Source organism: Debaryomyces fabryi (genome assembly GCF_001447935.2).
Source record: "Debaryomyces fabryi strain CBS 789 chromosome Unknown contig00007, whole genome shotgun sequence".
Lineage (NCBI taxonomy): Eukaryota > Fungi > Ascomycota > Pichiomycetes > Serinales > Debaryomycetaceae > Debaryomyces > Debaryomyces fabryi.
The window spans coordinates 123,608-150,082 of record NW_015385433.1 but is presented as its reverse complement, the minus strand read 5'-3'; the positions used below and the strand labels follow the sequence as shown (position 1 = coordinate 150,082).

At 37.6% G+C, this 26,475-nt stretch overlaps 14 protein-coding genes across 14 annotated transcripts; 7 read left to right on the top strand and 7 right to left on the bottom strand.

Moving 5' to 3' along the window:
• Window positions 1-19: 19 nt before the first annotated feature.
• AC631_00639 (uncharacterized protein) lies at window positions 20-2,833 on the bottom strand (the record flags this gene model as incomplete). The annotated part of the gene is made up of 1 exon (XM_015609469.1): window positions 20-2,833. The coding sequence occupies one exon, from the start codon at window positions 2,831-2,833 to the stop codon at window positions 20-22; it is 2,814 nt and encodes a 937-aa protein (XP_015469766.1).
• Window positions 2,834-3,058: 225 nt separating this feature from the next.
• AC631_00638 (uncharacterized protein) lies at window positions 3,059-3,493 on the bottom strand (the record flags this gene model as incomplete). The annotated part of the gene is made up of 1 exon (XM_015609468.1): window positions 3,059-3,493. One exon carries the CDS (start codon window positions 3,491-3,493, stop codon window positions 3,059-3,061), a length of 435 nt encoding a protein of 144 aa, XP_015469765.1.
• Window positions 3,494-3,683: 190 nt separating this feature from the next.
• AC631_00637 (DNA-directed RNA polymerase II core subunit) lies at window positions 3,684-4,619 on the top strand (the record flags this gene model as incomplete). Its single annotated transcript, XM_015609467.1, has 1 exon — window positions 3,684-4,619. One exon carries the CDS (start codon window positions 3,684-3,686, stop codon window positions 4,617-4,619), a length of 936 nt encoding a protein of 311 aa, XP_015469764.1.
• Window positions 4,620-4,722: 103 nt separating this feature from the next.
• Window positions 4,723-5,553, bottom strand: AC631_00636 (1-(5-phosphoribosyl)-5- ((5-phosphoribosylamino)methylideneamino)imidazole-4-carboxamide isomerase; the record flags this gene model as incomplete). Its single annotated transcript, XM_015609466.1, has 1 exon — window positions 4,723-5,553. The coding sequence occupies one exon, from the start codon at window positions 5,551-5,553 to the stop codon at window positions 4,723-4,725; it is 831 nt and encodes a 276-aa protein (XP_015469763.1).
• Window positions 5,554-5,726: 173 nt separating this feature from the next.
• On the top strand, window positions 5,727-6,704 carry AC631_00635 (uncharacterized protein; the record flags this gene model as incomplete). The annotated part of the gene is made up of 1 exon (XM_015609465.1): window positions 5,727-6,704. The coding sequence occupies one exon, from the start codon at window positions 5,727-5,729 to the stop codon at window positions 6,702-6,704; it is 978 nt and encodes a 325-aa protein (XP_015469762.1).
• A 173-nt stretch (window positions 6,705-6,877) lies between these two features.
• On the top strand, window positions 6,878-9,100 carry BRN1 (condensin subunit; the record flags this gene model as incomplete). The annotated part of the gene is made up of 1 exon (XM_015609464.1): window positions 6,878-9,100. The coding sequence occupies one exon, from the start codon at window positions 6,878-6,880 to the stop codon at window positions 9,098-9,100; it is 2,223 nt and encodes a 740-aa protein (XP_015469761.1).
• A 180-nt stretch (window positions 9,101-9,280) lies between these two features.
• Window positions 9,281-11,293, top strand: YME1 (i-AAA protease; the record flags this gene model as incomplete). Its single annotated transcript, XM_015609463.1, has 1 exon — window positions 9,281-11,293. The coding sequence occupies one exon, from the start codon at window positions 9,281-9,283 to the stop codon at window positions 11,291-11,293; it is 2,013 nt and encodes a 670-aa protein (XP_015469760.1).
• A 948-nt stretch (window positions 11,294-12,241) lies between these two features.
• Window positions 12,242-13,729, top strand: PHO4 (phosphate-sensing transcription factor; the record flags this gene model as incomplete). Its single annotated transcript, XM_015609462.1, has 1 exon — window positions 12,242-13,729. The coding sequence occupies one exon, from the start codon at window positions 12,242-12,244 to the stop codon at window positions 13,727-13,729; it is 1,488 nt and encodes a 495-aa protein (XP_015469759.1).
• Window positions 13,730-14,480: 751 nt separating this feature from the next.
• AC631_00631 (uncharacterized protein) lies at window positions 14,481-14,696 on the bottom strand (the record flags this gene model as incomplete). Its single annotated transcript, XM_015609461.1, has 1 exon — window positions 14,481-14,696. One exon carries the CDS (start codon window positions 14,694-14,696, stop codon window positions 14,481-14,483), a length of 216 nt encoding a protein of 71 aa, XP_015469758.1.
• A 1,006-nt stretch (window positions 14,697-15,702) lies between these two features.
• VAS1 (valine--tRNA ligase) lies at window positions 15,703-18,867 on the bottom strand (the record flags this gene model as incomplete). The annotated part of the gene is made up of 1 exon (XM_015609460.1): window positions 15,703-18,867. The coding sequence occupies one exon, from the start codon at window positions 18,865-18,867 to the stop codon at window positions 15,703-15,705; it is 3,165 nt and encodes a 1,054-aa protein (XP_015469757.1).
• A 290-nt stretch (window positions 18,868-19,157) lies between these two features.
• Window positions 19,158-20,750, bottom strand: AC631_00629 (U4/U6-U5 snRNP complex subunit; the record flags this gene model as incomplete). The annotated part of the gene is made up of 1 exon (XM_015609459.1): window positions 19,158-20,750. One exon carries the CDS (start codon window positions 20,748-20,750, stop codon window positions 19,158-19,160), a length of 1,593 nt encoding a protein of 530 aa, XP_015469756.1.
• A 165-nt stretch (window positions 20,751-20,915) lies between these two features.
• AC631_00628 (exosome non-catalytic core subunit) lies at window positions 20,916-21,623 on the top strand (the record flags this gene model as incomplete). Its single annotated transcript, XM_015609458.1, has 1 exon — window positions 20,916-21,623. The coding sequence occupies one exon, from the start codon at window positions 20,916-20,918 to the stop codon at window positions 21,621-21,623; it is 708 nt and encodes a 235-aa protein (XP_015469755.1).
• A 76-nt stretch (window positions 21,624-21,699) lies between these two features.
• On the bottom strand, window positions 21,700-23,448 carry DBF2 (serine/threonine-protein kinase; the record flags this gene model as incomplete). The annotated part of the gene is made up of 1 exon (XM_015609457.1): window positions 21,700-23,448. The coding sequence occupies one exon, from the start codon at window positions 23,446-23,448 to the stop codon at window positions 21,700-21,702; it is 1,749 nt and encodes a 582-aa protein (XP_015469754.1).
• A 1,934-nt stretch (window positions 23,449-25,382) lies between these two features.
• FRP3 (putative ammonium permease) lies at window positions 25,383-26,204 on the top strand (the record flags this gene model as incomplete). Its single annotated transcript, XM_015609456.1, has 1 exon — window positions 25,383-26,204. The coding sequence occupies one exon, from the start codon at window positions 25,383-25,385 to the stop codon at window positions 26,202-26,204; it is 822 nt and encodes a 273-aa protein (XP_015469753.1).
• Between the last annotated feature and the right edge of the window lie 271 nt (window positions 26,205-26,475).

Sequence of the window (26,475 nt, the reverse complement as noted above, 5' to 3'; positions counted from 1 at the left end):
AAAAAGAATGCTAAATAAACTAGTCTTTACCAAAAAGTTTTCTTAATTTAGCAAACTTCTTTTTATCCTTCGATTTAGACTTCAGTACCTGGTCAGATTTTCCTTCCATAGGAGGGTTATTACGAATTGGCAGAGTTTTAGACGCAGGATGCTCATTATTCTTTGAAGATTGCCTAGCAGTGGTTGAACTAGCGATATGCTGGTTTCGTGAATGCCCGCCAAGATCTTCATCAGAATCATTGAACCTCGAAGAAAATCCTCCACCAAAGAATTTACTTTTACCTTCATGACCATCCTCCTCATCAGAATCAGCAAGTCTTGATTTGAAAGTTCTACGGTTTTCAACAGTATTAGAACTATCTTCATTTGCATTTTGCGGTGTATTGTTCAAAGGGCTTTCAACTCTTTGGGCCTGATTTGTTGACGACATATCACGCAAAGTTGTTCTGCGAGCCTTTTGTGCCTGTTGCTTAGCTGCTATATCAGAATTTTTCTTTGTCGCAGTTGGAGCAAAAGAAGAGGTTGGTCTAGCATTAGCCTTTGCATATAGCTCGGCGGCTTTCGTTTTTGAGGGTGACTGATAATTTGGTTGCAAAGCAGGATGAGGGGTTATCTGATTGACATAAGATGCTCTATTTCTTGTAGGATTGATATGTGCTGATGCTCTATCTCTGAGTTGTCTATTACCCATTCCGTTCACAGGAGGTTGATGCTGACTACTGTGAGGAAGGGTTTCAGGAAGCGTCGATTGTGGCCTGAGTGTCCTTGATGCTAATCCTGGGCTCTGAGTAGATGGTGATTTCCTTAATGTTGAAATTCGCTTAGTTTGATTTGGCTGATTTTCTTGATATTGATTGTTTAATTGAGATTGATTTTGGTTGGTGCCATTGTTAAATTGAGGACCAGCATCATTTAATTGCGTCGAAGACAATTTTGAATTCAATCTCGTATTTTCTGCAGTGGCTAAAGAGAGGTAAGCATCTTGAGCAGCATTCTTCACCGTGGACGAATTGTTTGAAGAATTATTATAGAACGAGCTAGAATTTTTCATTGCAGACTTAACAGGCCTCTTTTCTGATTTCTGTTGTATATTAGAGTCAAGACTTCCTGCTGACTTTGCAGAAGAACTAGAACTATCATTGTTAAGTGATGATGATGGGATCTGCAATGTTGTTATAGCCAATTCCTCCACTCTAGGGTCATCAACATCGACCATATCCTGATTTGACTCTCCAAGTTGTATAGTTCCATTGGTACCAATAATCTCTGGTTCTGGATCAAATTTTGGTCCTGAATCTCTTGAATCGATAACTTCCGGTTGTGAATCAAACGTTGGTCTTAAATGCTTTGCAAGGTTCCCTTCTTCAGATTTATCATATGGCACTTCCTCAATTCCGAAGTCTTCTTCATCAGTGCTAACAGGAATTGGATTATCTATGATACTATCGCGATTCAATATCTCCCTAGAGTCACTATACTGACTGATGACATTAAGCTCTGCTGCTCCTTGGTCATTTCTGAAACCATTCTGAAGATGCTCTGATGCTCCAATATCATAAGCTTCATCGCCTTCTTTGTTTTTCTTTTCTAGTTCATCCACAACAACACTTGATGCATCTATAGAAGCCTCAGGAATAGCTTCTTCTTCATAAATAGAGGTATCATCTTCTGCATTTATGTCTTCATCCTTTGAAATGTCATTAATTTCACCTAGTGATGGTTTTTCAATTGCTACGTTTTTATTGGTGACTAGCTCTCCATTTTGTTCTAAGCGCTTGTTTTCCACCTCATCAACAATGACCAGAATATTTGGAAGTGGCACATCTTCTTCATCGTCTTCATCAATAACCTCTGACACATCAATGTCCTTATTATTTGCAGCCTCTTTCTTTAAGAGCAAGATCTTCTTTTCGTTTTCTAATCTTTCCAATTTAACTTTTTCGTATTCTAACCGCTTTAATTCTAAATCTTTCGAAACCTGCTTTTCATGATCTATTTGCTCTTGCAATCTTTGCAATTCCGAATCCTCGTTATGTCTTCTTCTCGATTGAAGTTCTTCGTTTTCAGCCATTGTTCCCAAAACAGGACTTCTACCGAAGCTCGATAGTCTTTGATGCGAGGTCTTTCTAGTGGCACCTGATACCGAACTTAAGGAGGGTGATCTGGGGATTCTCTTTTGAGACAAAGATGTCATAGAGCCCGATCTAGGCAAAGACCTCATTGAGTTATTTCTGGCAACCTCCTTTTGGTAGACAGTTTCTGGGACTTCAATGATTTTAATACCGTTTGGAGTTGGTATATACTTCTTGACCATTTTGACAGTACTATTGTCTTGATGGACTTGTCCATTGCGCGATGGGGGCGGAGACAACTGATGTGACAATCTTAAGTCTCTCATTTTAGCATTGTTGTAGCTTTGCGTGGCATTTTGGTTGATATCATCATAATACGAGTCATCGAAACTATCATCAAAGTTATGTCCTTGAATTGACGACCTTCTCTGCATAGACTGAGGTGGAGTTTGCATTGAATGGGAGTTTGTAGAGTTGTAAGAGGCATCTGAAAAATTTCGGAACCTGTTACTGTTAGGACTTCTTGTAATAGAATCCCTTTTCAAAAGACTGTTGCGCTTCTGTGGCGGCTTCGACAAGTATTGGTTGGATGTTCCACTTGTAGCATGTACCCCAGGAGCCCCCTGTTGCTTGAGTGACTTTCCAATACTCAATGCAGCTGCCAATGCATTGTTGTTGGGTTGATTCGACCCTGATGCCGCAGGATTAACCCCAGTGTACGAGGTGCCATGTACACTTCGATTCTGACGTCTGGAAAACATCTTTTTACTTTGTGGTCAGGTTTCTTGCTTCAATTACACCTATATTAGATAGATTAGTATAATTTATCCAACTACTGGTGCTAATTTCACTCAATTGTTTCAATGTTCCTTACAGTTTCATTTCACTAACGTTTTGATCAAGGACACTAAAAATATATTGCTGGCGTAGTTAATAGTCACGTGCAAGAACACACACTCGTCCCACTTCCCATCTACTAGACAAGACTATATAGTCGTTTTATATACATATGGATTTGGGGACAGTCTGATTCTATTCAATCCCAAAGTATTCGCGAGCCATAACCCACATCTCTGCCCCTGTTGCACGATTATTCCCAAAAATGGGCGGACGCTGATCAAAAACCCAGTCCACAAGAACCCTTGAATGAGCGGCATAAGGATTTGATCTTTAAACACAGCGTATGCAATGATAGAAGGAGAAATTGGGCCTATTGGACGTAGGCCGCTTGGTCCACTTGGGCTTTCTAGTATTTGTTGTTCTTGTTTGTCAACATTGGTGCTAAGTAAATTTAATTCTTTTTCCGTTAGCGCTGGGGAAATAGGATCCTCGACAGCAGGATTTTGGTACCCCGCATATGAGTATAATGTCTTCAAGAAAGATTCTTCAAATCTCAAGTCAGGAAGAGTGAACCCTGACATTTTTGATGATATTACTGATAGCCGCCAGAACAAAACCCCATGTAAAAGTGATTTATATCTGAGATGAGAGATAACCTGCAAAAAAGTGCGATCGAGAAGAGTTTACATGTTACGCCAAAAACTCGACCAAAAGTGAAAATTATAGACAAATACAAATAGAATATACTGGCAAATACAAGAATAACTGGCGATGGATATAGATAAAGGAAGTGACACAGGTCCAAGGGTGACTATAAGACATACGGATAAAGACCATGTTGATTTTATATTGAAGGATGTTGATTTATCGATGGCTAACTCTATGAGAAGAACTATGTTGGCAGAAGTGCCTACATTAGCTATAGACCTCGTTGAAATCGAGGTGAATACGTCAGTGTTAGCAGATGAGTTTATTTCGCATAGATTGGGGTTAATACCTTTGAATAGTGAAGGTATTGATAACTTGTCATATTCGAGAGATTGTACTTGTGATCAGTACTGTGCTAACTGCTCGGTCAAGTTAGAATTAACTGCTAAGTGTGATACAGATTCTACTATGAGTGTGTACTCATCTGACTTGGCTAAGTTTCATAATGGTTCGAAATTAGGAGACCCGGTGATTCGTGATAGTCATCGTAAAGGACCACTTATTTGTAAATTAAGAAAGCATCAGGAATTAAGAATAACTTGTATTGCTAAAAAGGGTATTGCAAAGGAACATGCCAAATGGTCCCCTTGTGCTGCTATAGGGTTCGAATACGATCCATGGAACAAGTTGAAACACACAGACTATTGGTACGAAGATGACGTTGAAGAAGAATGGCCAAAATCAGCTAACTGCGATTGGGAAGAAGCACCAGATACAGATGCTCCATTTGACTATAGGGCAAAACCATCCACTTTTTATGTGGATGTTGAGACCGTTGGTAATTTGCCTCCTAACGAAGTTATTTTAAAGGGTATTGAGACTTTACAATTGAAACTTGCAGGTATTTCGATGGAATTAAACAAAGACAGCATAGAAGCAAGTAATGCTGCAGCTGGAGGATTTACTACATATGGTAGGTCACCTGGAGGAAATTCTCCAGGAATGGGCAACTCTCCTTATGGTGGTGACAGCGGTTTTGGTAATTCTACGTGGGGTTAATTCCCTGAGGAGGTATTATTCCCTACCTGTTTTCTTTTTATTTCTCTAGATCCATGACATCTAGTTTCTCTTGTATAATTATATCTATATGTTAAATATAAAGTTATTGTAATTTATTCCAGGACACGAGATCATCAAATTTGACTAGCTTTCCGCCGAATACATCCAATGCACTTCCGTAAGTCAAATCCACTTTACCATCACTTAATTCATTGACAGTATCTAAGTCCTCCACCAGCCTTGCACCACCGGCATAGACTATCTTACCCTCAAATCCCTTAGGACACCACTCTCCTAATTTGGCCACAAGGTTTTCATCAATCCCCTTGCACAATCCTTCCACATCTGCAGCATGTATCAAAAACTCGTCACAATATTGAGATACCTCACCTAAAAATTCAGCACTTAATTTACTGTTGGTCAAAGTTTGCCATTTGTTCATAGCAACGACCCATTCAACTTTGTTATCAACTCTTAACTCTCTGCAACTCAAATCTACAATCAACCGAGATTTGCCCACCAATTCGGATACTTGTTTTAATTTCGCCCAATCAAATTCCTTACCATTAACACCATCACTAAATAACCAGCTAGTCAAAATAACATGTGACGCTTTATGTACATCCAACCATTCCAATGCATTATCACCATTGATTCCGCCGCCTACTTGCAAGTTATTTGGCCACAGCTTACAAGCTAATTTAGCTGCTTCATCGTTTTCTGGATTGGATCCTAACTTAATTACATGGCATCCATTTATACCTGCATTTTTGTATAACTCAGCATAATATGATGAAGGTTTGGTTGAAACGAAGTTCTCAGTGGTGGTCGACTTCTCCTTCAATTCTTTTGTATCATCCTGTGTTAAAGTACCACCAACAATTTGCTTTACTTGTCCAGAATGTATATCAATACAACCCCTGAACTTTGTCATTATTATTTATATGATTTCTTTCTGTTATGTTACTTTGTAGGCTTTTATTTGATCTGGCTATACTATGTAGTATCGAAATCGTAATTGTCTCAAGCCGCACTGGCTCTCTTAAAAAAATTTAAATATGTCTCTGCTTTAAGTTCCGTATTTTTGCATCGCCAACCAAACGCAAGATGAGTGAGGATGATGAGTACTTGAGGGCATTAGAAGTTCAAAGAAAGAACTTCGAGGCCCAGTTTGGATCCTTGGAAACAATGGGATTTGAAGATAAATCCAAGGGTAATGCGAATATCCTGAGCGATGAGGAGAACCAAGATGAAGCTCAAGACGAATATGAATTTAAGGGGTTTGTGTCTAACGATGAATCAGGCTCGGACCTGGATAATGACATGGATTCAAGTGAAGAATCTGTTTCGGAGGAGGAAGAAACAAGAGCTGCTCCTAAAGTAGTAAAGATAAACGATCACAATCACACTACTAATGGACCTGTAATAAGTAAGGCCGATAAGAAGTTGCTTAGGTCGGGTAGAGCCCCGACTCTTGCTGAAATTGCAAGAAAAGAGCAAGAGCTTGAGAAAAAGAATAAAAAATCCAAGCAAGCAGTTCAAGAAGATGAAGACAACTTGGAAAACGATTTGAAGTTGCAGAGATTATTGCAAGAATCTCATATATTAGCAAACAAGGTTGAGTATTCAGGCGCTGATGTTACATTACAAACGCTCGATTTCGAAGCTCCTACAGGTAACGCAAGAAAAAGAACACTTGATTCACGTCTCAGAAGCATCTCCTCTATAAATTCATCCACCAAAGGTTTACCTAAGACGTTGGAAAAAATGCCTATGTCCATGAGGAAAGGTATGATTGCCAGCCGTGAACGTCAAATCGCTAAATATGAAGAGGAGGCCAGGAATGCGGGTATCATTTTGTCAAAGGTCAAGAAAGGTGAATTGAGAGATATTAAGCAAGGTAAGGGCTCGACATTGGCCAGTGATAGATTAGGTACTGGTAAAAAGGCTCCAAAGAGAATCAGAGATAGAGGGTTGAAAATTAATTCTGTAGGTAGGTCTACAAGAAATGGTATAATTATTTCTCAACAAGAAATCGACAAAGTTAACAACCAGGGCCGTCGTTTCAACAAGAAGAAGAGATAGTCTTTGGAGATTATAGATTTATATATATTGTATAATAGTTATTACAAGCATCTGTCAATTTTAGACGTGCCAATTATTTTATGTACAGTACTAATGAAGTACGCTTATAGAAACGTAAACAAACGATTTATAATAGTAGAGTTAAACAACCCAACCTATAGACGTATATAAAGATGAGTTCACAAGTATTGCCCAAGAAAAGGGGAATACAAACGAATGGAAATGGTAGAACTCCTTCTGGTAGGGTTAGTTCTCTACATGATCTTTCTCATAAAGGTAGAGTTATCTCTGGGAGAGCTCTATCGAAATCAAAACGAGTGCCTTCGAACAGCAGACATGTCAGTCGAGGAGATCTTTTTGTGGGAAGAGGTGAGGATGCAAACGGCTCTTTTTCAGAAGAAAATGCTATTCATTTCGATGAAAATAAAAATACAATTTTGTCCAATTTTGAAGAGTGGATAAAACTATCGACAGACAATAAGATCACATCGAAAAATTCATGGCAATTTGCCTTGATTGATTACTTTCATGATTTGAATGTTATCAAAGACGGAGAAAATATTAATTTCCAGAGGGCATCTGCGACATTGGATGGGTGTGTGAAGATTTACCTGAGTAGAGTGGAGTCAGCAGCCACCGAAACAGGCCGGTTGTTGAGTGGATTAGCCACCAAGAAGGGTCAAGACGCGAATGACAATCGAGAAGGTGATGAAGATCAACTCAGCGAGTCAGAGGAAGCAAACGATTCCCAAATGGGCATTGGAGATGCTAAAAGGAAGAGAAAAATAAATAGAGTTCTTGAGTCTACTTTGGTACCGTTCGAAACAATAAGAATTAGAAAATTGGACCAGGAATTAGCGATTGATCCATTATTCAAAAAGGCGTTGGCAGAATTTGATGAAGGTGGGGCTAAAAGTTTATTACTAAATACGTTAAATATCGATTCTTATGGCAGAGTTGTGTTTGATGCTACGTCCAATCCTATTAAAGATGAATCTGAACCAAGCCCGGAATCGCAGGAGAAGCCACAAGAAAATGAAATAGAACCAGATATCTCTACATTGCAGGATTTTATATTCAAGAATCCCGAAGAGCTAGATGATTTAACCATTTGCCCATCATTGGATCAATTAGACGTCGTCCTTGCAGATGTCAATAAGGCCAAGACTATACTAAGTGATGTAAATAACAAGTTTCTGCTTGATGAGCAAAATGATGATGATTTTTCTAACAAAAATAGAGTGGATGATGTGGTAGGTTTAGAATTTCCTAATTATGATGATGATGACTTTGGCGACATAAATGAGGGCCAGTTTGATGATGAAAATATTGAGCAACAAGATAACGAATTTAATGAATCCATAACAGATCAGATGGCAGGGAACACGGGAAACGCCATGACTTCAGCCGCAAGTGCAAAACTTCTTGACGTTGACCTTATGGCGTATTTCGACGAAAGAATGAAAACCAATTGGAGAGGACCAGAGCATTGGCGTGTCGCAGCCATTAAAAAATCAAAACGAGTAGAAGATTCGTCTATCAAGAAGGAACCCACTGTTTCAGAACCTTCGCAAGCACAGAAGAAGAAGCAATCTACAGTCATTAACTTTTTTGATGATGATGAAGACGATATTGAAGATAAATTATTTGAGACTCCTAAAAACTCATTATCAACTACCCGAAAGCCCGAAGGAAGAACGAATGAAAATGCAAACAGACTTCCCGAAGATATCCAATATAATTCAGTCAGACTTACGAACTTATTTATGAAACCTCAGACTTCAATTTTATATTTCCCAAAGAAGGATATTCTGTCTACACCAAATCATTCGAAACCGCTTACTGACGAAAACTTCTTTGCAAATCAGTATAATCAAAACCAAGAGAATGATAGAATGTCAACATCTATGCGTCAAGCTGAACTTGAAGACCTTGACGATTTTGGAAACGACGATGATTTCGGAGGCATAGATTTTAACGACGCTTTGGAAGGAGGTACACTTTTGAATGGAGCCGATTCTGACAAAACTGGAGGAATGGCTGGCTCTACACAATTGATTACTGGCGGTAGAAAAGTCCGACCAGAGTACGTTAATTTCTCAAGGATGGCAAAACGAGTAGACGTTAAACTCTTGAAGGATAATTTATGGAATAGCTTGAAGCCAAAGAATCCACCTCAAACAATGAAACCCAAGGAAGAACCACTGTCTCCTTCCCCAGATGCGAAAACATTTGGTGAAGTAGTAACTACTGTTGGCAAGTTATACGGAGCGGATGAGAAAAAAGATTTATCTACAAGTTTTTGTTTTATTTGCTTACTTCATTTAGCAAATGAGCATGGATTTGATATAGCACCAAACGAGGCTCACGATGACTTAGCAATTACTGGTATATAGGTCTTCAATTTGTTACTTTAATGTGTATAGTGAATGCAAATTACTAGGCTATGAGTACGGATCTCAAAATTTGTAATCATCCACTACCCAAATTTCGAATCCTTTCGTGGAAACTCATAGAATGGCGTTAAATATTCATACAAACGAATATTGAAATAGATTATTTGTAAGAACCAAATAATGTATAATATATCAAGGATATTACCGAGAGTATCCCGAACGAATACTTTCGGTGTATTGCCAAGGCCATCGAGTATTGGTTTTAGACCTATGATGGCAACACCCGTCAGATTGATTTCCAACTCAACCGCCAACATTTTGCAAAACCAAGAACAAATAGCAAACAGTGACTTGAATAATGCTGCAGCTCAAGGAGAATTTTACAAATCATTGATGAGCAACAACTATCCACATTTAGTTGTTCAACGTTACGAAACTCCTGGTATAGCATCTTCTCCAGAATGTACAGCGATTTACATTGATGCCTTGAATAAGACTGGTAAAAAGGGCAAAGCAGAACAAGTTTCTAAAAGTCTCATGAATTCAGGTGCTGGAGTCCAGAATGGGGGACCTTTACCTCATGGGTTTGGTTCTAGATATGAACCAGTTCATGTTATTGTATCCGAATCGATAATAACCATTATTTCCAAATGGTTAAAATGGTTAATACCTATAGCATTGTTGACATACGGAGCTACTAATGCATTCAATTATTTAGTTGAGAATGGAACTATTTTCAAGAACAGTGAAGTAGCTGATAAATCTGTGGATGTATCTCAATCTACCGTTAGATTCAAAGATGTATGTGGATGTGATGAGGCTAGAGCTGAATTAGAAGAGATTGTTGACTTTTTGAAGGACCCATCGAGATTCACCGGATTAGGCGGTAAATTACCAAAGGGTGTCTTATTGACTGGTCCGCCAGGTACCGGTAAGACCTTGCTTGCGAGAGCTACTGCAGGGGAAGCTGGTGTTCCATTTTTTTTCATGTCTGGATCTGAATTCGATGAATTATATGTTGGTGTTGGTGCTAAAAGAATTAGAGAATTATTCGGTCAAGCGCGTGAGAAATCACCAGCAATCATTTTCATTGATGAATTGGACGCTATTGGGGGGAAGAGAAACCCAAAGGATCAAGCATATGCTAAACAAACATTAAATCAATTGTTAGTTGAGTTAGATGGATTTTCACAATCTCTGGGAATTATCATCATCGGTGCAACAAATTTCCCAGAAAGCTTGGACAAAGCCTTGACTAGACCTGGAAGATTTGACAAGGAAGTTATTGTTGAATTACCAGATGTTAGAGGACGTATTGATATTTTGAAGAACCATATGGAAAATGTTGAAACTGCCGAAGATGTTGACCCTTCGATTATTGCGAGAGGAACACCAGGTTTATCCGGAGCCGAATTAATGAACTTAGTCAACCAGGCTGCAGTGCATGCATCTCAATTATCAGCACCTGCAGTTGACATGAACCATTTTGAATGGGCTAAAGATAAAATTTTAATGGGAGCTGCAAAGAAGAAAATGGTTATCACTGAAGAAGCTAGAAAGAACACTGCATATCATGAAGCGGGACATGCTATAATGGCGATGTTTTCGCAAGGTGCAACTCCTTTATACAAAGCCACTATTTTACCTAGGGGTAGAGCATTGGGGGTAACATTCCAATTGCCAGAAATGGACAAGGTAGACATGACCAAAAAGGAATGCTTTGCTCGTTTAGATGTCTGCATGGGTGGTAAGATTGCCGAGGAAATGATTCACGGACCAGAGAATGTTACCAGTGGCTGTTCATCAGACTTGGCCAATGCTACAAGTGTTGCTCGTGCCATGGTTACATCCTACGGTATGAGTGACAATATTGGACCTGTCAGACTCAGTGACAATTGGGAATCATGGTCACCTAAGATAAGAGACATGGCTGACAATGAAGTCAGGGACTATTTGATTACCAGTGAAAACAGAACCAGAAAGCTTTTGAGTCAAAGGCAAACTGAGTTAAAGAGACTTGCAGAGGGTCTTTTGGAGTATGAAACTTTGACTCGTGATGAAATGGAAAAAATAGTCCGCGGTGAACCTATAAATAAATCCAAAGTCATATCCAATACCGTCATAAAATCGCCGTCCTCTTCTCCTAGACCAGATGTTCTCAGCGACCCACCTTCTGTGCCCGTAGAAGCGTAAAGAAGTCTTAACTTATGTAAATATATATATTAATAAATCATTTCGTCCGTAAGCATGTTTGTTGATCTGTATAGTATGTAAATGGGAGATTCTATTTCTGTATTTCTGTACTATTCTAATATCATGAACGAAGTCTTTTTTAAGCGGCGCATTGATCTGTCCATGTCGCTTATTACTCGCAACCCCACCACTTCCAGCCACTACTCGGATATATAAAGTGGATGCCTAGTGGATGCCTAGTGGGTGGCCCCCGGTAGCAGACGACACTTTAAAAGGCCCGAGGGTATATTTACTGACATGTAATACCGGATAATCGAATTTCAGAACCCTCGGGCCATTTCGCCAGCATCCAACGTTCTCGCTCAAACCTAATTATCTATTAAAGACCTTACACCGCATATCGCATTCACGCGTGCAGATATGACCCAACATCCAATAAACAAATATTTAAGAACGATGTTCCCTCAATATTTCCGTGCGGATTCTTTATAAATACATCATAGGTTAGTATATTCTTCTGATATTAAATATTTGGTTGCACGGCTAGTAGATAATTCTTGCTATATGCTTACCCTTTTTTTTATTTATTTTTATGTACGTATATGATATCTTGCGTCCAAGTCAAAGTCATGTCGCTTGACGTTATACCGTGATAGCGAAGACTCCGGGTAAGTAGCACCACGTGGGACCCTTATATCAGAGTATTCGATTAATCGGTATTGAGAGTGGTGGTGATATTGTGTAGACCAGATAGCCTACGCAACGGTAATAATCGTTTGGACTAAAGTGAATTAAATTTTTTGTCTTAATATACATTTAATATTGAAATTTATTTGGAGTTATTTGCTAGTTATTACGCCAATCGTAAATTAGCGAATTATTTTTTCTAGTGATTTCGTTATCGGCAGCACCAGTTAAAGGTACATATTTGATAACAAGCAGAACGTAATGGAAACGACAGATTGGTCGAACGCAGTTTATTCACCTGGAGTGAAGGGCGAAGCTAGCCCTTATTTCTACGATTTAGAACACGATACGGCTGGAGGACATGGTGGACCGCAACAAACAGCTAACCAGGCGACGCCAAATTTTACAGAGCAAGATCAGTATTTGCTAAACCAAATCGAACACAACTTGTATGAAGCAGCATCAAATGGGACACCAGGTAGTGTAAATGGTAATCATATGAACGGACCACAGAATACGCGTCCTGATGGCAGTTCTGGGAAATATGAGTTTGGACTTGATAACTTGAATTTTGTATTACCAGAAGATATCTCGTACGAGCAGCAATCTACAGCGTACCCACCATCAGCGTCTAGTTTAAACAACAATACACCTCATATGGTTGCTACGAACATGAAAAAGTCCACTAAACCGATGGAAAACCCTACAATGTTCATGTCACCAGTCCTTCCTAGCCAAAACGATAAGTCGTACAACAACCAGCATTTATATCATAAGTATAATAAGAATTCTGACGATGGCCAAGCATATGCTCATCAACCACAGAATCAACATGTCAGACCTGATGCGGTATTCACGCCTTTAGAATCACCAGCTGCTACCCCTCGGGATCAGCAAGTGAATTCGAATAATTATCCATATAATCCCCCAGTACAGGCTTCTTTTGAGCCGTTAACTTCTCCAGCATTAGCTGCTCAACAGGCAGATAAAAGAAGATCTTCGTCGGTATATGCGCCTACAGAAGATAGCGTACCTCATAAACGAAAGACTCCGCACGGTACTCCCATATTGCACGCTAATGGACCTCGTTCAAAACGTTCACCTTCAGTCAAGCCTAGATCATCACATAAGTCACTGACAAGCTCACCATTCGAGAAATTACCTGAAGCTGGGGTGGATCTGCAACGCAATAGTTCAGAATCTACACCTATGCTTCCACCTCTGGGTAAGAAGGTTGACATTCCTAATAATCCTCTTTCAAGTGAAACGCCAAATTCTGCTACAATGATGGGATTCACTATGAGTGTGTTGGCAGAACAACAACAAGAAGGGTCGAATAGGAATAGCTCTCTGGATATGGCACATGAAACGCCATTGAATGGTCAATCAAGAAATTCTTCATTGTCATATAAGAATAACCATAAAATACCGAACAAATCATCTTCTTCAAGCGAGACATCCCCTGTTATGGGTCTGCAAGGAAGTGGAGAGTCGTCTCCTGTCCTTACAAGAACTAAATCAAGATCTGAAAAGCCCACAGCGAAGAAGGCGTCGCACAAATTAGCAGAACAGGGCAGACGTAATAGAATGAACATGGCGGTCCAAGAATTATCGAATTTGATTCCCCAGACATATCATGATGAAGTTTCCATACCATCCAAGGCTACAACAATAGAATTGGCATCCAAGTATATTAGGGATTTAATAAAGGAGAATAACGAGATGAAATATTACAACGTCCAACATTAATCGTGTATATATTGCTACTATTTATTGAAGGTTAAGTTAATAAATAGATAATTTGTCACTACATGTGATCAAGACGCTTTCATAACACGATTAAACAAGAAACTAATACTTGAATTTTGCAGCGTAGTAATCCATTGATGGCTTGTTTATCTTGCCAACATGATCGGTTCATTGAAGTTCACGATTATATGACACAGTTAATTTGATCTTAGGTTTACTCTAATTATCTTTTGACCATTGGACTGAGTTTAAGAATGAGATAAAAGATTTGTTTTGCTTCAATTCTTTCTTTTAGCATATTTCTAAAATTTTAATTCATTTAAGTTTAAGCAGTTGTTGAATATTCTTTTAAATTAGTAAATTATATTCAATAACTAGTGTTTGTATTGTATATATAACAATGTCATACAACTGTACAATTTCAACAAATAATATAGACCTAGCATATTAGAATAACTAATAAATAAATAAATAAACTGAATTGATATATAGACTCAGAATTTCTATTTAGCTCGATGGGATCTACAATACAAGTTCAAAGCATAAGCTGAAGAATATATAACAGCTTCACATTAATCACCGCGAGCATCCAGCAACTTCACATGCATTTCAAATTTCGCGCCGAAAATCTAAAGATAAGGATTGGTCTACATATTTCTTGAAAGCTTCAAGCTTATATTAATAAATTTTAAATTATAAGATTATATACCAAAAGTTAATTGACATTATTAATAGGTCTTTAAGGATGAATTTATTTCTTAGCTTCGGTCTTTGATTCAGTCTTTTCTTCCTTAGAATCAGACTTTTCTTCAGAACCAGACTTTTCACCCTTTTGGTAACCACTGTAAGCAGCCTTAGCTTTGTCGGTGTAAGAACCTTCAGTGCTGCTGAATTCCTTGTAAGCTTCTTGGGCACCCTTAGAACCAGCTAATTCTTTACCTTTGTTGACTAAATCGTTGAAGTTCATTGTGTTATTTGTTAATTTGTATATAATTGAAAAACAATTACCAATTTTAAAATTGGTGATTCTTCCAGTATTTATATTGTTTTGGACACGGCCGAAATAGTGGCCGCGTATTTATGATGTAATCTAATTAGAATTGAGTTACATAATGTGTCACCAGTTTCAGTTGGCTTTATTGTTCGGTGCATCAATTAATTTTTTCTTTATAAAGAGTATATCGCCATCATGCTACAATAGGTTCCCGAATTACGAAATTTAATCAATTGACATGTATACGCATTTAGAGGCTCTTCAAACTAGAATTGAACATATATTAATTGTGAAGAATTGGCAGTAGATACTTCAGAATCTGGACTATTAAGCGGACTTTGAATCTCGACGAACCAATTACTCGCGGGCTTTCGACCGCTTCATGCATATGTGGGTATCGATGAGAATCGCAGAACAATTGCACGTCACATTCAATATTCAGTTGTTGAACATTTTCGAAGATAATTGAAAGGCTGCACCAATACCCAGAAGACTGAAAGAAGTGCTGCCACGATCACAAGAAAATATGAATTTGAACAAAGCCTTGCCTACCAGCAGTATGAATAATTTACGGAATGGGTAATATCTAGCGTGCGTAATTATGGTCATATTGTGCGGGAATAGCATCTGCAACAGTCAATATAGTATTCAGCCTCGTTAAATAGATAAATGTTGGCTCAATTGTAAACGTATAGTATACACTGTATTTGATTTGAACCTAATATGCAATATGTTATAAGTGTGAAGTTAAAACGATGATTTTCATTAAGCACAATTTAAATTCATCAAAATATTTGATTTCGAACTTGCATTACACGATGTTTCGATTTACTTCGTCTAATTCGAAGCCAGGTATTTTGATTCTTACAGGTATACCTTGGGCTCTCATACAGTCTCTAACCAGCCCAGAAATACTACAAAAAATGATAGAAACTATTATAAAATTCCATTAACATACGTAATAAGTTAGCATCTACATCTAAAGCTTTAATTTCTCTAAGATTGCAATTGTCTGTTCGTAACCCTCTATTTCTGCTTTGTAGTTTTCAGCTCTCTTGAAAGCAGCATCCTTAGCTTCCTGTTTGGTTTTATCAGTGAATTTGCTGATGGAATCATTTATCTTAGATTGGAATTCTAAAACAGTATTCAATTTTTTGTTAACCTTAGCTATTTCAGCATCTAAGTTAATTTGACCCTTTACCAAGACGTGTACAGTACATTCGGTGTTAATGGCCTGTAAAGCACAACCTGAAGGAACTTCTTCTGAATTCTTAACAATGCCAATCTTCTCAACACCCTTAATTAAGGAAACGATAGAATCCTGTTGTTCGTTAGCAATCTTATTGATGCTTTCATTGGAAGTCTCAACGAACACTTGACCGTTCTTCAAAATATTGTATTGCGACAACAAAGATCTAGCACCTTTAGTGATTTCTAGGACCAATTCGTAAGCCTCTAAAGATTTGACATCATCAAAAGCAGAATCGTATTCCGGGAAAGGTGCAGTAACAATGGAGATAGTCTTTTCACTTTCTCTACGTGGTAATCTTTGCCACATTTCTTCAGTAACAAATGGCATAAATGGATGAATCATTCTTAATGCACTATCAATACATGTGTATAAAGTATCTTGAGCTGATTTCTTTTGCTCTGGAGTACCATCTTGGATCAAAGATTTAGAATTTTCAATGTAAACATCACATAAATCATACCAGAAGTTATAGATAGCATTAGTTGCTTCGAAGAAATCACGCTTGTCTAAGTTAGTGGATAAGCTCTTAGCGGTTGTAGTTAACTTGTGTAAAATCCACTTTTCTACCAATGACTCATTTCCAGATTTGGCGGATGTTGCAGGTGGTTTATAATCTTCACCTAATTTACCTAAAACGAATTTAGTGGCTTGGTAAATCTTGTTACAGAATTTACGATAACCCTCAACTCTCAAAATATCTAAGTTAATATCTCTACCACCAGTACTGTATGCACATAAAGCAAACCTTAAAGCATCGGTACCACATTCTGGAATACCATTTGGATAAGAAGCCTTTTGACCTTCGGTAGCCTTTTGCAATTCCCTTGGATCCAAGTTACCAGTCTTTAATTTATCGTGTAATCCTTGTAATGGAATACCAGCGATAACATCTAACGGATCAATAACATTACCTAAAGATTTAGACATCTTACGTCCTTGGGCATCACGAACTAACGAATGACAGAAAACTTCCTTAAATGGTACCTTTCCGGTTAATTTAAGACCCAATAAGATCATACGACTAACCCAGAAGAATAAGATATCCCAACCAGTTTCTAACATTGACATAGGGTTATATAATTCCATGTCTTTAGTCTTATTTGGCCATCCAAGAGTAGAGAATGGCCACAATCCAGACGAGAACCATGTATCTAAGACATCCTCGTCTTGTTCTAAGGTAAAGGTCTTGTTTGGGAATTTCTTTTGAGCCTTTTCAAGAGCTTCTTCATAACTTCTACCAGCAATCCAGTAGTCATTGTTCAACCTATCGTTTTCTGCACCTTCAAAGGTAACGAAATAAACAGGACATCTATGACCCCACCATAATTGACGCGAGATACACCAATCTTGAATATTTTCTAACCAGTGGAAGTACTCGGCCTCGGAAGTTTTAGGGGTAATAGTGATTTCACCGCTCTTTACAGCCTTAATAGCTTCAACAGCCATATCTTTTTGGTTGACCCACCATTGTGGTTTCAACAAAGGCTCAATGATATCACCAGATCTAGAACAAATAGGAATGGTCATTTCATTGTCTTTTTGTTCAACAAATAAATTCTTGGCTTTTAATTCTTCAATAACTTTAGCTCTGGCATCAAATCTCTTCATTCCCTTCCATTCGTCACCACAGTTTTCATTCAAAAACCCATCGTCAGTGTAAATATTAATAAATTCTAAGTCGTTTCTCTTACCAGTACTATAATCGTTTTGGTCATGGGCTGGAGTAATTTTAACAGCACCAGTACCAAACTCCATATCAACAGCTTCAGAATCAGTGACAATAGGTATTCTACGATCTAAAAATGGATGAATAACGAACTTACCATGCAAATGTTTATAACGTGGATCATTTGGATGAACTGCTACACCAGTATCACCGAACATAGTTTCAGGTCTGGTAGTGGCAACTGTAATCTTCTCATCGGAATTTTCAACTGGATAAGAGAACGAAGTCAAGGTACCAAATTCAATCTTTGAATCGTAACCTGGGACAGACAACAATGTTTTACCAGTAATATTCTTGTTGTCAACTTCTAAATTAGAAATAGCAGTATTTAATTTCACAGACCAGTTAACTAATCTTGAAGCTCTGTAAATGGTACCGTCTTCATGTAATCTTACAAAGGCTTCCGTAACAGATTCAGATAAGTCTGGGTTTAAAGTAAATGCTTCTCTAGTCCAATCATAAGATGCACCTAATTTTTTCACTTGGTTCTTAATTCTACCGTGGTATTCCTCTTTCCATTCCCAGACTTTTTCAATAAACTTTTCACGACCGTAATCATGTCTGGTCTTTTTTTCGTTAGCCCAAATTTGTTTTTCGACAACTGATTGAGTTGCAATACCCGCATGATCGAAACCTGGCAAAAACAAAGTGGTCTTACCTTTCATTCTGTAGTATCTAATCAAAGTATCTTGAATAGCGATGGTCAAGGCATGTCCAATGTGCAAAGCACCAGTAACATTTGGTGGTGGTGCTGGAATGGTAAAGGCACCAGCCGGCTTTATTTCACCAGATTCGGTCAATTCTGGTTGAAATAACCCTTGCTTGTCCCACCAGCTGTACCAAGAGCTTTCAACATTCTTTGGGTTGTAAGCTTTGAAGGCTGGGTTATCTAAAGAGACCAAGATTTTCTTTTCACCTGGCTTGGTTTCATCTTTAAATTCAGGAACTTCTTCTGCAACCTTCTTTTCCTTCTTTGGCTTTTTAGATTCTGCTGGCTTATTCTTGGAATCTTCAACTTGCTTGGCTTTCTTTGCATTGAATTTGGCTAATTTTTCAGCCTTCTTACGTTCTTTTTCTAATTCTTTAGCAGTCTTTTCCTTCTTGACTGGAACTTCACCTTGAACCGATGGTTCAGTGGTTGGTTTCGTACTATTGTTATCACTCATCTTAATTGAATATAGTCTTCTATAATTAGGCTTAAATCGACAAAAACTACTTCTAACAATACTTCTAATGAGCAATTTACTAGATAGCATACAGTTGATGAATCAAATTATAATGTAAAAGCTCACCGAAATTTTTTTTTTTGACTCAAAAATTTTGGTTTTGTGTAAATATCTATTATGCTAGTAACTAAGAAATATATAATAAGTTATAACCCAGTTGTAATCGTATTATATCTCTTGTGATATGAAAGGCTGACTGAAAAATACTGGCAGGGTCTATGGTTTATGGCCTAAAATTTTAACTTCTTAGTCTCGGACGGTTCTGCAGTATCTTCCTCTCTTTTCCTTTTCACCATTCCTGTAAACCATTTACTCTTATTCGAATCGTTTCGTTCATTGTTATCGACCATATTTGAAGAATTATTTGTGTTGTTGGTTAATAGAATGCTGTCGAAATCGTCATTGAAGACATTGTTCGACACTTTTTGCAGTTGAAGTCTATTGGTCAACGATTTAGACATTTTTGCATTAGTATTAGTGTTAAGCTGAATATTTAATCTGCCAGCACCTCCTCGACTCATTCCTAAACCAACTTCTTCTCCGAAACTGTCTATCACAGACTCTTCTTGTTTACCAAATTCCATTTTGTTTTGAGCCTTACGCAATTCAGACATTTGGAAACGTTCCTTCATCTTTCTGAATCTTCTACCACCACGCTTTTTGGATTTATGTTCAACAGGTGCCGGTAAGGCTTTATCCCCTTGTGCTTCTGGAGGGGTTAATAATTTTTCAATTTTATTTGTAACCTCCTCCAAATATTTTTCACCAAGAGATCCTGATGGACAAGACTGAGAGAGATCTATTCTTGCTGCTAGTATCACTTTTCCACTTAAAATTCTCATGGCCGATCTAACAACACTAGGAGGTAAATATTTTATGAGTTCACAATGATATAAATACCCTGTTTGGCGTACGCTTTTGTTGGTTTTTTGAGAAGACAAATCCCTAACACCCAAGGATGGTAGATTACAAGACGCTGTCAAAGATAGTTGTCTAAGAGAACCACTGGCAATTAAAAGTTGAGAAGTAGTTATAGGTCCTACTATTGCCGACACATTAGGAGCAAATTTGGACAACTTTGATGAAATGAACTCGGATAATTGGCTCAGTACGTTATTAAGGTCGATGACAAGACGGCAAGCTTTGATTATCATTTCAAAGTCTTGGTTATTTAATACGAATTGATCTTTAATATGCTGCATAGCAGACATAATTATTATAAGTACCTTTTCATTAGATACAATATTCATAAGTTCTGATTCATATTTTTTGATATTGGTTATATCCTGTTTGATTAAGAGTACAATATTGGCATAATCGATTGGATTTAAGACAAGTGTCTCTAGTTCTGCAAACACTACTTTATATTGCAATTTGATAAATGAATGCACTAGTGAGATTTCTTGATGAATGACCTGTGAAAGTTCATTTACCATCAATATGAATGAATATTCTTCATTTTGCTTTTCGTTATTTACAGATGAGAGCAAGTCCAAATAGTCACAATTATCATCACTAGAGTAAATTTCAATATGCGATTGCAAGTCTGGAATTATTGGGTAAATTTTAGAAATTTGGGTAATGTCTTTAACATTGGTGATATCAAACTGCTCTAGTCTATCCTGCAAGCTATAATTGTATTCGTCATTCAATAACTTTTTTAATTTCTGCTCGAACTCTAATTCAGTATCTTGGGATGAAATGTGTTCAACTGGTTGCAATGTATTATGGTCAACATTATTATGATTCAAAATGTCCGATTGTTCTTCATCACTTGAATCGCTACCTAAATCAGCTAATAGCTCCTTCTCGTAATCTTCCATGTTTGACCAATGTTGATAATGGTAAAGTTCAATGGTTAATGAAATTCTTTGTGTAATTAATGCGATGATGTTTTTTCGTACTTAAATCTACAGAAAAAATGTACCATCAAGATGAGATGAACTTCTATTGATTTGTTCCATATATCACAATTGAAATAGAAAGATATGACCTTTGACGTAAAGACATCAGTGCTTAGCCGAGTAGATGGGTCAGCCGAGTTGTTTACAGGTACAACTAAAGTAATAACATCCGTGACAGGGCCTATAGAACCAAAAATAAGACAAGAATTACCAAATTTGGCTAGTTTAGAAATTATAGTTAGGCCATCGGTTGGTGTCTCAACAACAAGAGAAAAAGCATTAGAAGACAAATTGAGATCAATTTTACAGTCGATCATTATAAGGTATAAATATCCAAGACAACTAATTCAAATAGTAGTACAATTTTTGATAACAGAGAATAATATTAATGATAACGGCTCCAATCAACATAATAAAGATTTCACCCTGACTGAGCTTAATGCCGCCATAAATTGTTGTTATTTTGCCTTGATAGATGCTAATATAGCGTTATACAATTCATTTTCGTCAACATCGATATCCATACCATCGGATGCGAAGAAGGAGGAATATCACATTAACCCTAATATGGACAAATTGATAGATTCCGAGTCACATCATGTTATATGCTTTTCGCTTAAGGATGGTAATGCAGCAAATTTGTTGTTGCTAGAATCGCATGGTAAGTTTACAGAAGATCAGCTACTACTTGTTATTAGCAAAGCTGGTAGTGAATGTGAGACGATCCATAATACTTACCAAAGAAAATACATTGCAAATAAAGTAGAGAATGATTTTATTTGGAAGTCATAAATTTGTAAAAGGCTATCATAAATACATTATTAAATAAGATTGTATACATGTATATGCACTAGGTATATAGATATAATCAATACAAGGTAGCTAAAGGATCTAATCTATTATGATTATTACCCAATAGATTAATTTCCCCATGCTGGAATTTATTGTTCGGATTCAATTTATGCTTGAATGTAAAACCGATAAAATTATTATTCGCCTTTTTATTATTTGAATTCTCTAATAATTGTTCATTATGCTCTTGTCTTGCAAAAACATCTTTGTATTTTTGCATACTTTCTTCATCTTCAAAGTCATCGAAATAACCAGCATCTTCTTCGTTATCTAACTGTGGAGTGAATGGAGGTGTCTTTTCTCTTAATTTATTCCAATCACTTATATCGTTGAAGTAGGACATAGCTTGAATTTGCTTAAAATTCTTTAATCTAGATGAAGGCGAGGCAATTAATTTAACAATTAACTGCCAGGTTCTATCACTAAAGACATAGCGGCCATCTTTTGTTTGAGGTCTCCTTAAGGCAGTTTTCCAATTCTTTAAATTATAATATGTTTCGTCTTGTTTAGAGCCTGAAAAAGGTGGATAGCCACATAAGCTCTCAAATAACATACATCCAAGTGACCAGTAATCAATAGTATAGTCATAATTTTTCCCTTCAAGTACTTCCAATGCCATATAGTCGGGCGAACCAACAATTGAGTTAGCCAAATTATGGTGCCCTTGTGATCTCTTGAAAATCTTTTGTCTTTCAATCATCAACTTGGATGGTACTTTGTAATCATCCAAATCCTGTAAGTTTTGCAATTTCAATCTCATACTTTCGATTCTCTCATTAGAAACATTGCCCGCGGCTAATCCAAAGTCCGTTAGCTTAATGTGACCTTTAGAATCAATCAAAAAGTTCTCTGGCTTCAAATCTCTATGAGTGAAACCTAACTCATGTAATGAGTTTACCGCCATAAACATTTCACTTATATAAAATCTTGCATGTGGAGGTATTAAGTATCCTGTGTTATTCAACAAAGTTCTGAAATCACCACCTGGAACAAATTCCATAGCCAAAAATACCTTTTCCGGGTCTTGGAACGCGTATAAAAGCTTTACCAACCATTCACTTCTTGTGTTAGTCAAGATATCTCTCTCAGTTAATACATGTTTCGTTTCATCTAACTTCAACAATAATTTCTTGTTCAATACCTTTAATGCACAAATCTCTCTTGTATCCTTCTTTCTGGCAAGAAATACTTGCCCATAACCACCCTGGCCCACCTGAGTGATCATTTGGAAATCTTTGTGTTTAGGCTTCAATCTCCTCTTTCTCAATAATGCCCTTTCTCTACCAATATAGTTCTTCCATTCCAACTGTTGTCTCTGAGCATTTCCATTAAAATTAGGATCGTTCATCAATTTCTGTTCCACAAGCTTAGTCCTGTCGCGCCTACTAATCACATAATCAAACATTTCGCAATAGTAATCTAAAAAGTAGAGCTGTGCAACAGATGCTAACCTCTTGGTCTTTGCATTATGGGTCTTAATTTCATGAGTGTGTGCGTTGTGATTCAACTTTGGAAGCTTCAAGTCGCCGTAATCCATATTAGAATTTACTCCCTGGGGAAACCTAGACCGTGCTAACTGTTGTTGAGGCGAATTATGTAAAATTGATTTGGTCGGTGAGTTACCAGGCGTGATATTCTCCTTGTTTAAGTTATTATATTGCGATTTCGAGTCAATATCCATGTCACTCATCGAAACATTCTCCATCGAATGAGAAATGTCCGAAATATCTTGCATATCTTGCTTGGATGATCTAAAAAATGCCATTTTACCTGCTCTTCACCATCCACTGAAAAGAAACAACCGTTAAATGTGTTTTTCAATAAACTTGACTTGATGTGTAGAACAAACCTAATGATTGTGGAATGTTTACAAACTGACTGCTTCGGGAATTGAACGTGCGAAAACCATTATATTTGTGACCCATTGCTCCAATAACATCCAAACACACGATTTTGGCCTTAATATTCTAGCTCAACAACACTCACTGTAGTAAATGTATTTGATTCCTATGGCTACGTGTAGAGATAATCGGTTGTTGCGAATTCCAGCAATATGTGGGACCCGAACTTACAGTTAATTTGATTTACTCATTTTACATGCGTTTGTGGCCTGAACGCGGCATTGAGTTAGAAATGCCTGCCGGGTCAGTTCGGACTTTACCTTCTATAACAAACCACTTTAACAATATTACGAGGTTGTGGGGGTCTAATATGCATGAGCGAGCTGTGAGAGATGGATATCCTTCCAACCGACATGTAGTGCTTACTTTAATGAATACCAACATGAGGTGGTCAATTAGCACCCCTTTTTTACACAACGGAGTAAGTCCGAATATGGTCAAAGAAGAGTTGTTGACCCCATACCTTTAAACTCCTGTTCCTCCAGTAATTGTTAATTGTTGCAAGAAGCAATCATTCTTCACAATGCGAACCACTTGGAGTCTTAATTCGCACCTTTCTCCGGACTCTCAATTCACTATATCCGAAGCCTATTGTAGCAAAAGTTGGGTTAGTAAGTTCATATCGAGGATACACCGGCCACTATCCAGTGAAAGCAGGTGGGAACTAGTAGATGCACTAGCAAAACGTTTGCGGTAGTCTTGCCACTCACATGGTAAGTTTACGAATTAGCACCGCTTTAGTATTATTTCCAAGAATTCCTATTGCTCCAAACAGTCACACATCATGTACTCTAACAAAACAGGTCGTGATGCGTCTGTTGGGCTACCTCATACTACAGTTCAAGCACTTAATGACTAGTGAACCGGCTATGAGCCAGTTCTCGTGATAAATGACAGTCGTTTTTAATTGGTTGTGATCGTGCGGCTCTCAAAAATAATCTCTTCTTGCATTGTTCTTCATTTCTTTGTCCGGCCCTAGTCTTTTCATCTCGCCTGACCTGCATCTAATCATGACGGGCCAGCATCGGTGTTTCGGTTTCCTATGTTTCCGTACATGTCTATAGTAAGGCCCATCACTCAAGGTTCTCTCTTCTGCCTTCATTCACTACCTATAACCTTCATGAGCTACACTTAATGAATCTCGCAATTCTTTTTTTTAAGCGTAGTTCATTCGGTGTTTAGGTAAAATTCGATACTGCGAAAAAAGTACAATCGGCTGTCGGACTTTTGGTTGAACTATTTTGGAAACGGTTAGATGCCTCAGAATGGTCAATGTGCCCCACAAATCTCATTTTTTTTGGTTTTTTCGTGGTTATTCTCCCGCATCAATCACTTATTTTGTTCGGGTAGTTCATGGTCTCCTGATGTGGTAGTGTAGATTTTCTGCTCACTTTTCCAAGAACCCTTATTGTAAGTGGGACTTACAAGTTTAAAATCGTGTATTTCTCAAGATCCCCGCTGAAATGAGGTTTGTAGAAGAATATATCGGCATTAAAAAAAAGTTGTTGAGTGAGCGTTATTGAATTGTGGGGCTAACTATATAAATGAAAAGAATATTCTTAAAAAAATTAATTTGGTAATAACATCATCAATTTTTATTAAATCGATTAGCTAGTTTTCAAGAACCGAAAACACTAATTTTTTATTGCTACTTGATACACAAGGTTACTTACTTAGTACTATCTTGAATAAAATTGGAATCTAGGAGATAATTTTGAATTACACTTCTTTTTGAACAAATATTACTTACACTGATACTAGGGGACTTACTTTTTTATAACATACTTCAAATTCTACAATGAGTGACTTAGAACAACAATATCAACAAGAGCAAGACCATCACTTCGTCGTGAAAAATGGTCAAGAATCCCAAGGTGCAGGAAGTGCTCATTACAAAGACAATAATATTACTGAAGTTGTTGCAGACGGAGAATACATCCAATTTGGTAATGAAAAGTATCGTCGTGATGAATTGGTTGAAGCATTTGGTGGTACCTTGAATCCTGGTTTAGCTCCACCACCAAAGCACAATTTAGCCAACCCTGCACCATTAGGATTGTCAGGTTTCGCGCTTACTACTTTCTTGCTTTCTTTGATTAATGTTCAGGCCAGAGGTGTCACTATTCCAAACATTGTTGTTGGATTGGCATTCTTCTACGGGGGTGCCGCACAATTAGTTGCCGGTATGTTTGAGATTGCTCTGGGAAACACATTTGGTGGTGTTGCTTTGAGTTCTTATGCCGGTTTCTGGGGTGGATGGGCTGCCCTTTATGTTGATAGTTTTGGTATTGCAGCTGCTTATGAAGACGAAAGAGAATTTGCTAATGCTGTGGGTATATTCCTTGTGGGGTGGTTTATTTTTACGTTCTTTATGATGTTAATGACTTTGAAATCTACTGTGGCCTTTTTCTCGGTCTTTTTCTTCCTTTCTATTACGTTTTTGCTATTGGCGATCGCGGAATTTAAGACAGATGGTATTGCAATCAAAAAAGCCGGTGGTGTATTTGGTCTTCTTACTGCGTTTGCTGCTTGGTATAATGCCTACGCTGGTATTGCTAATAGTCAGAACAGTTATATCACTGTTAAGGCTATCCATTTGCCTGATTTACAAGCCAGATAAATGCTGGTCACTCATCTGTGTTTGAGTTTATTTACTCTAACGTGACAGACGTCTCATGACGCTGTCATCTAGGTTTATGCGTTCATGAATGTCTATTTATAATCTATTATATTTATTAAATACATGATACTAGTTCTGTTGAAAATTTTCTGTATAATATACGGCGATCTGTAGTACTCCCATTTATAGTTTGCTCCACTTTCATCCCCAAATTGATTGCTACGTTTTTTCCTAGATTGAGATTGTTATGAGTGATTGTGAGTCCGGGGTC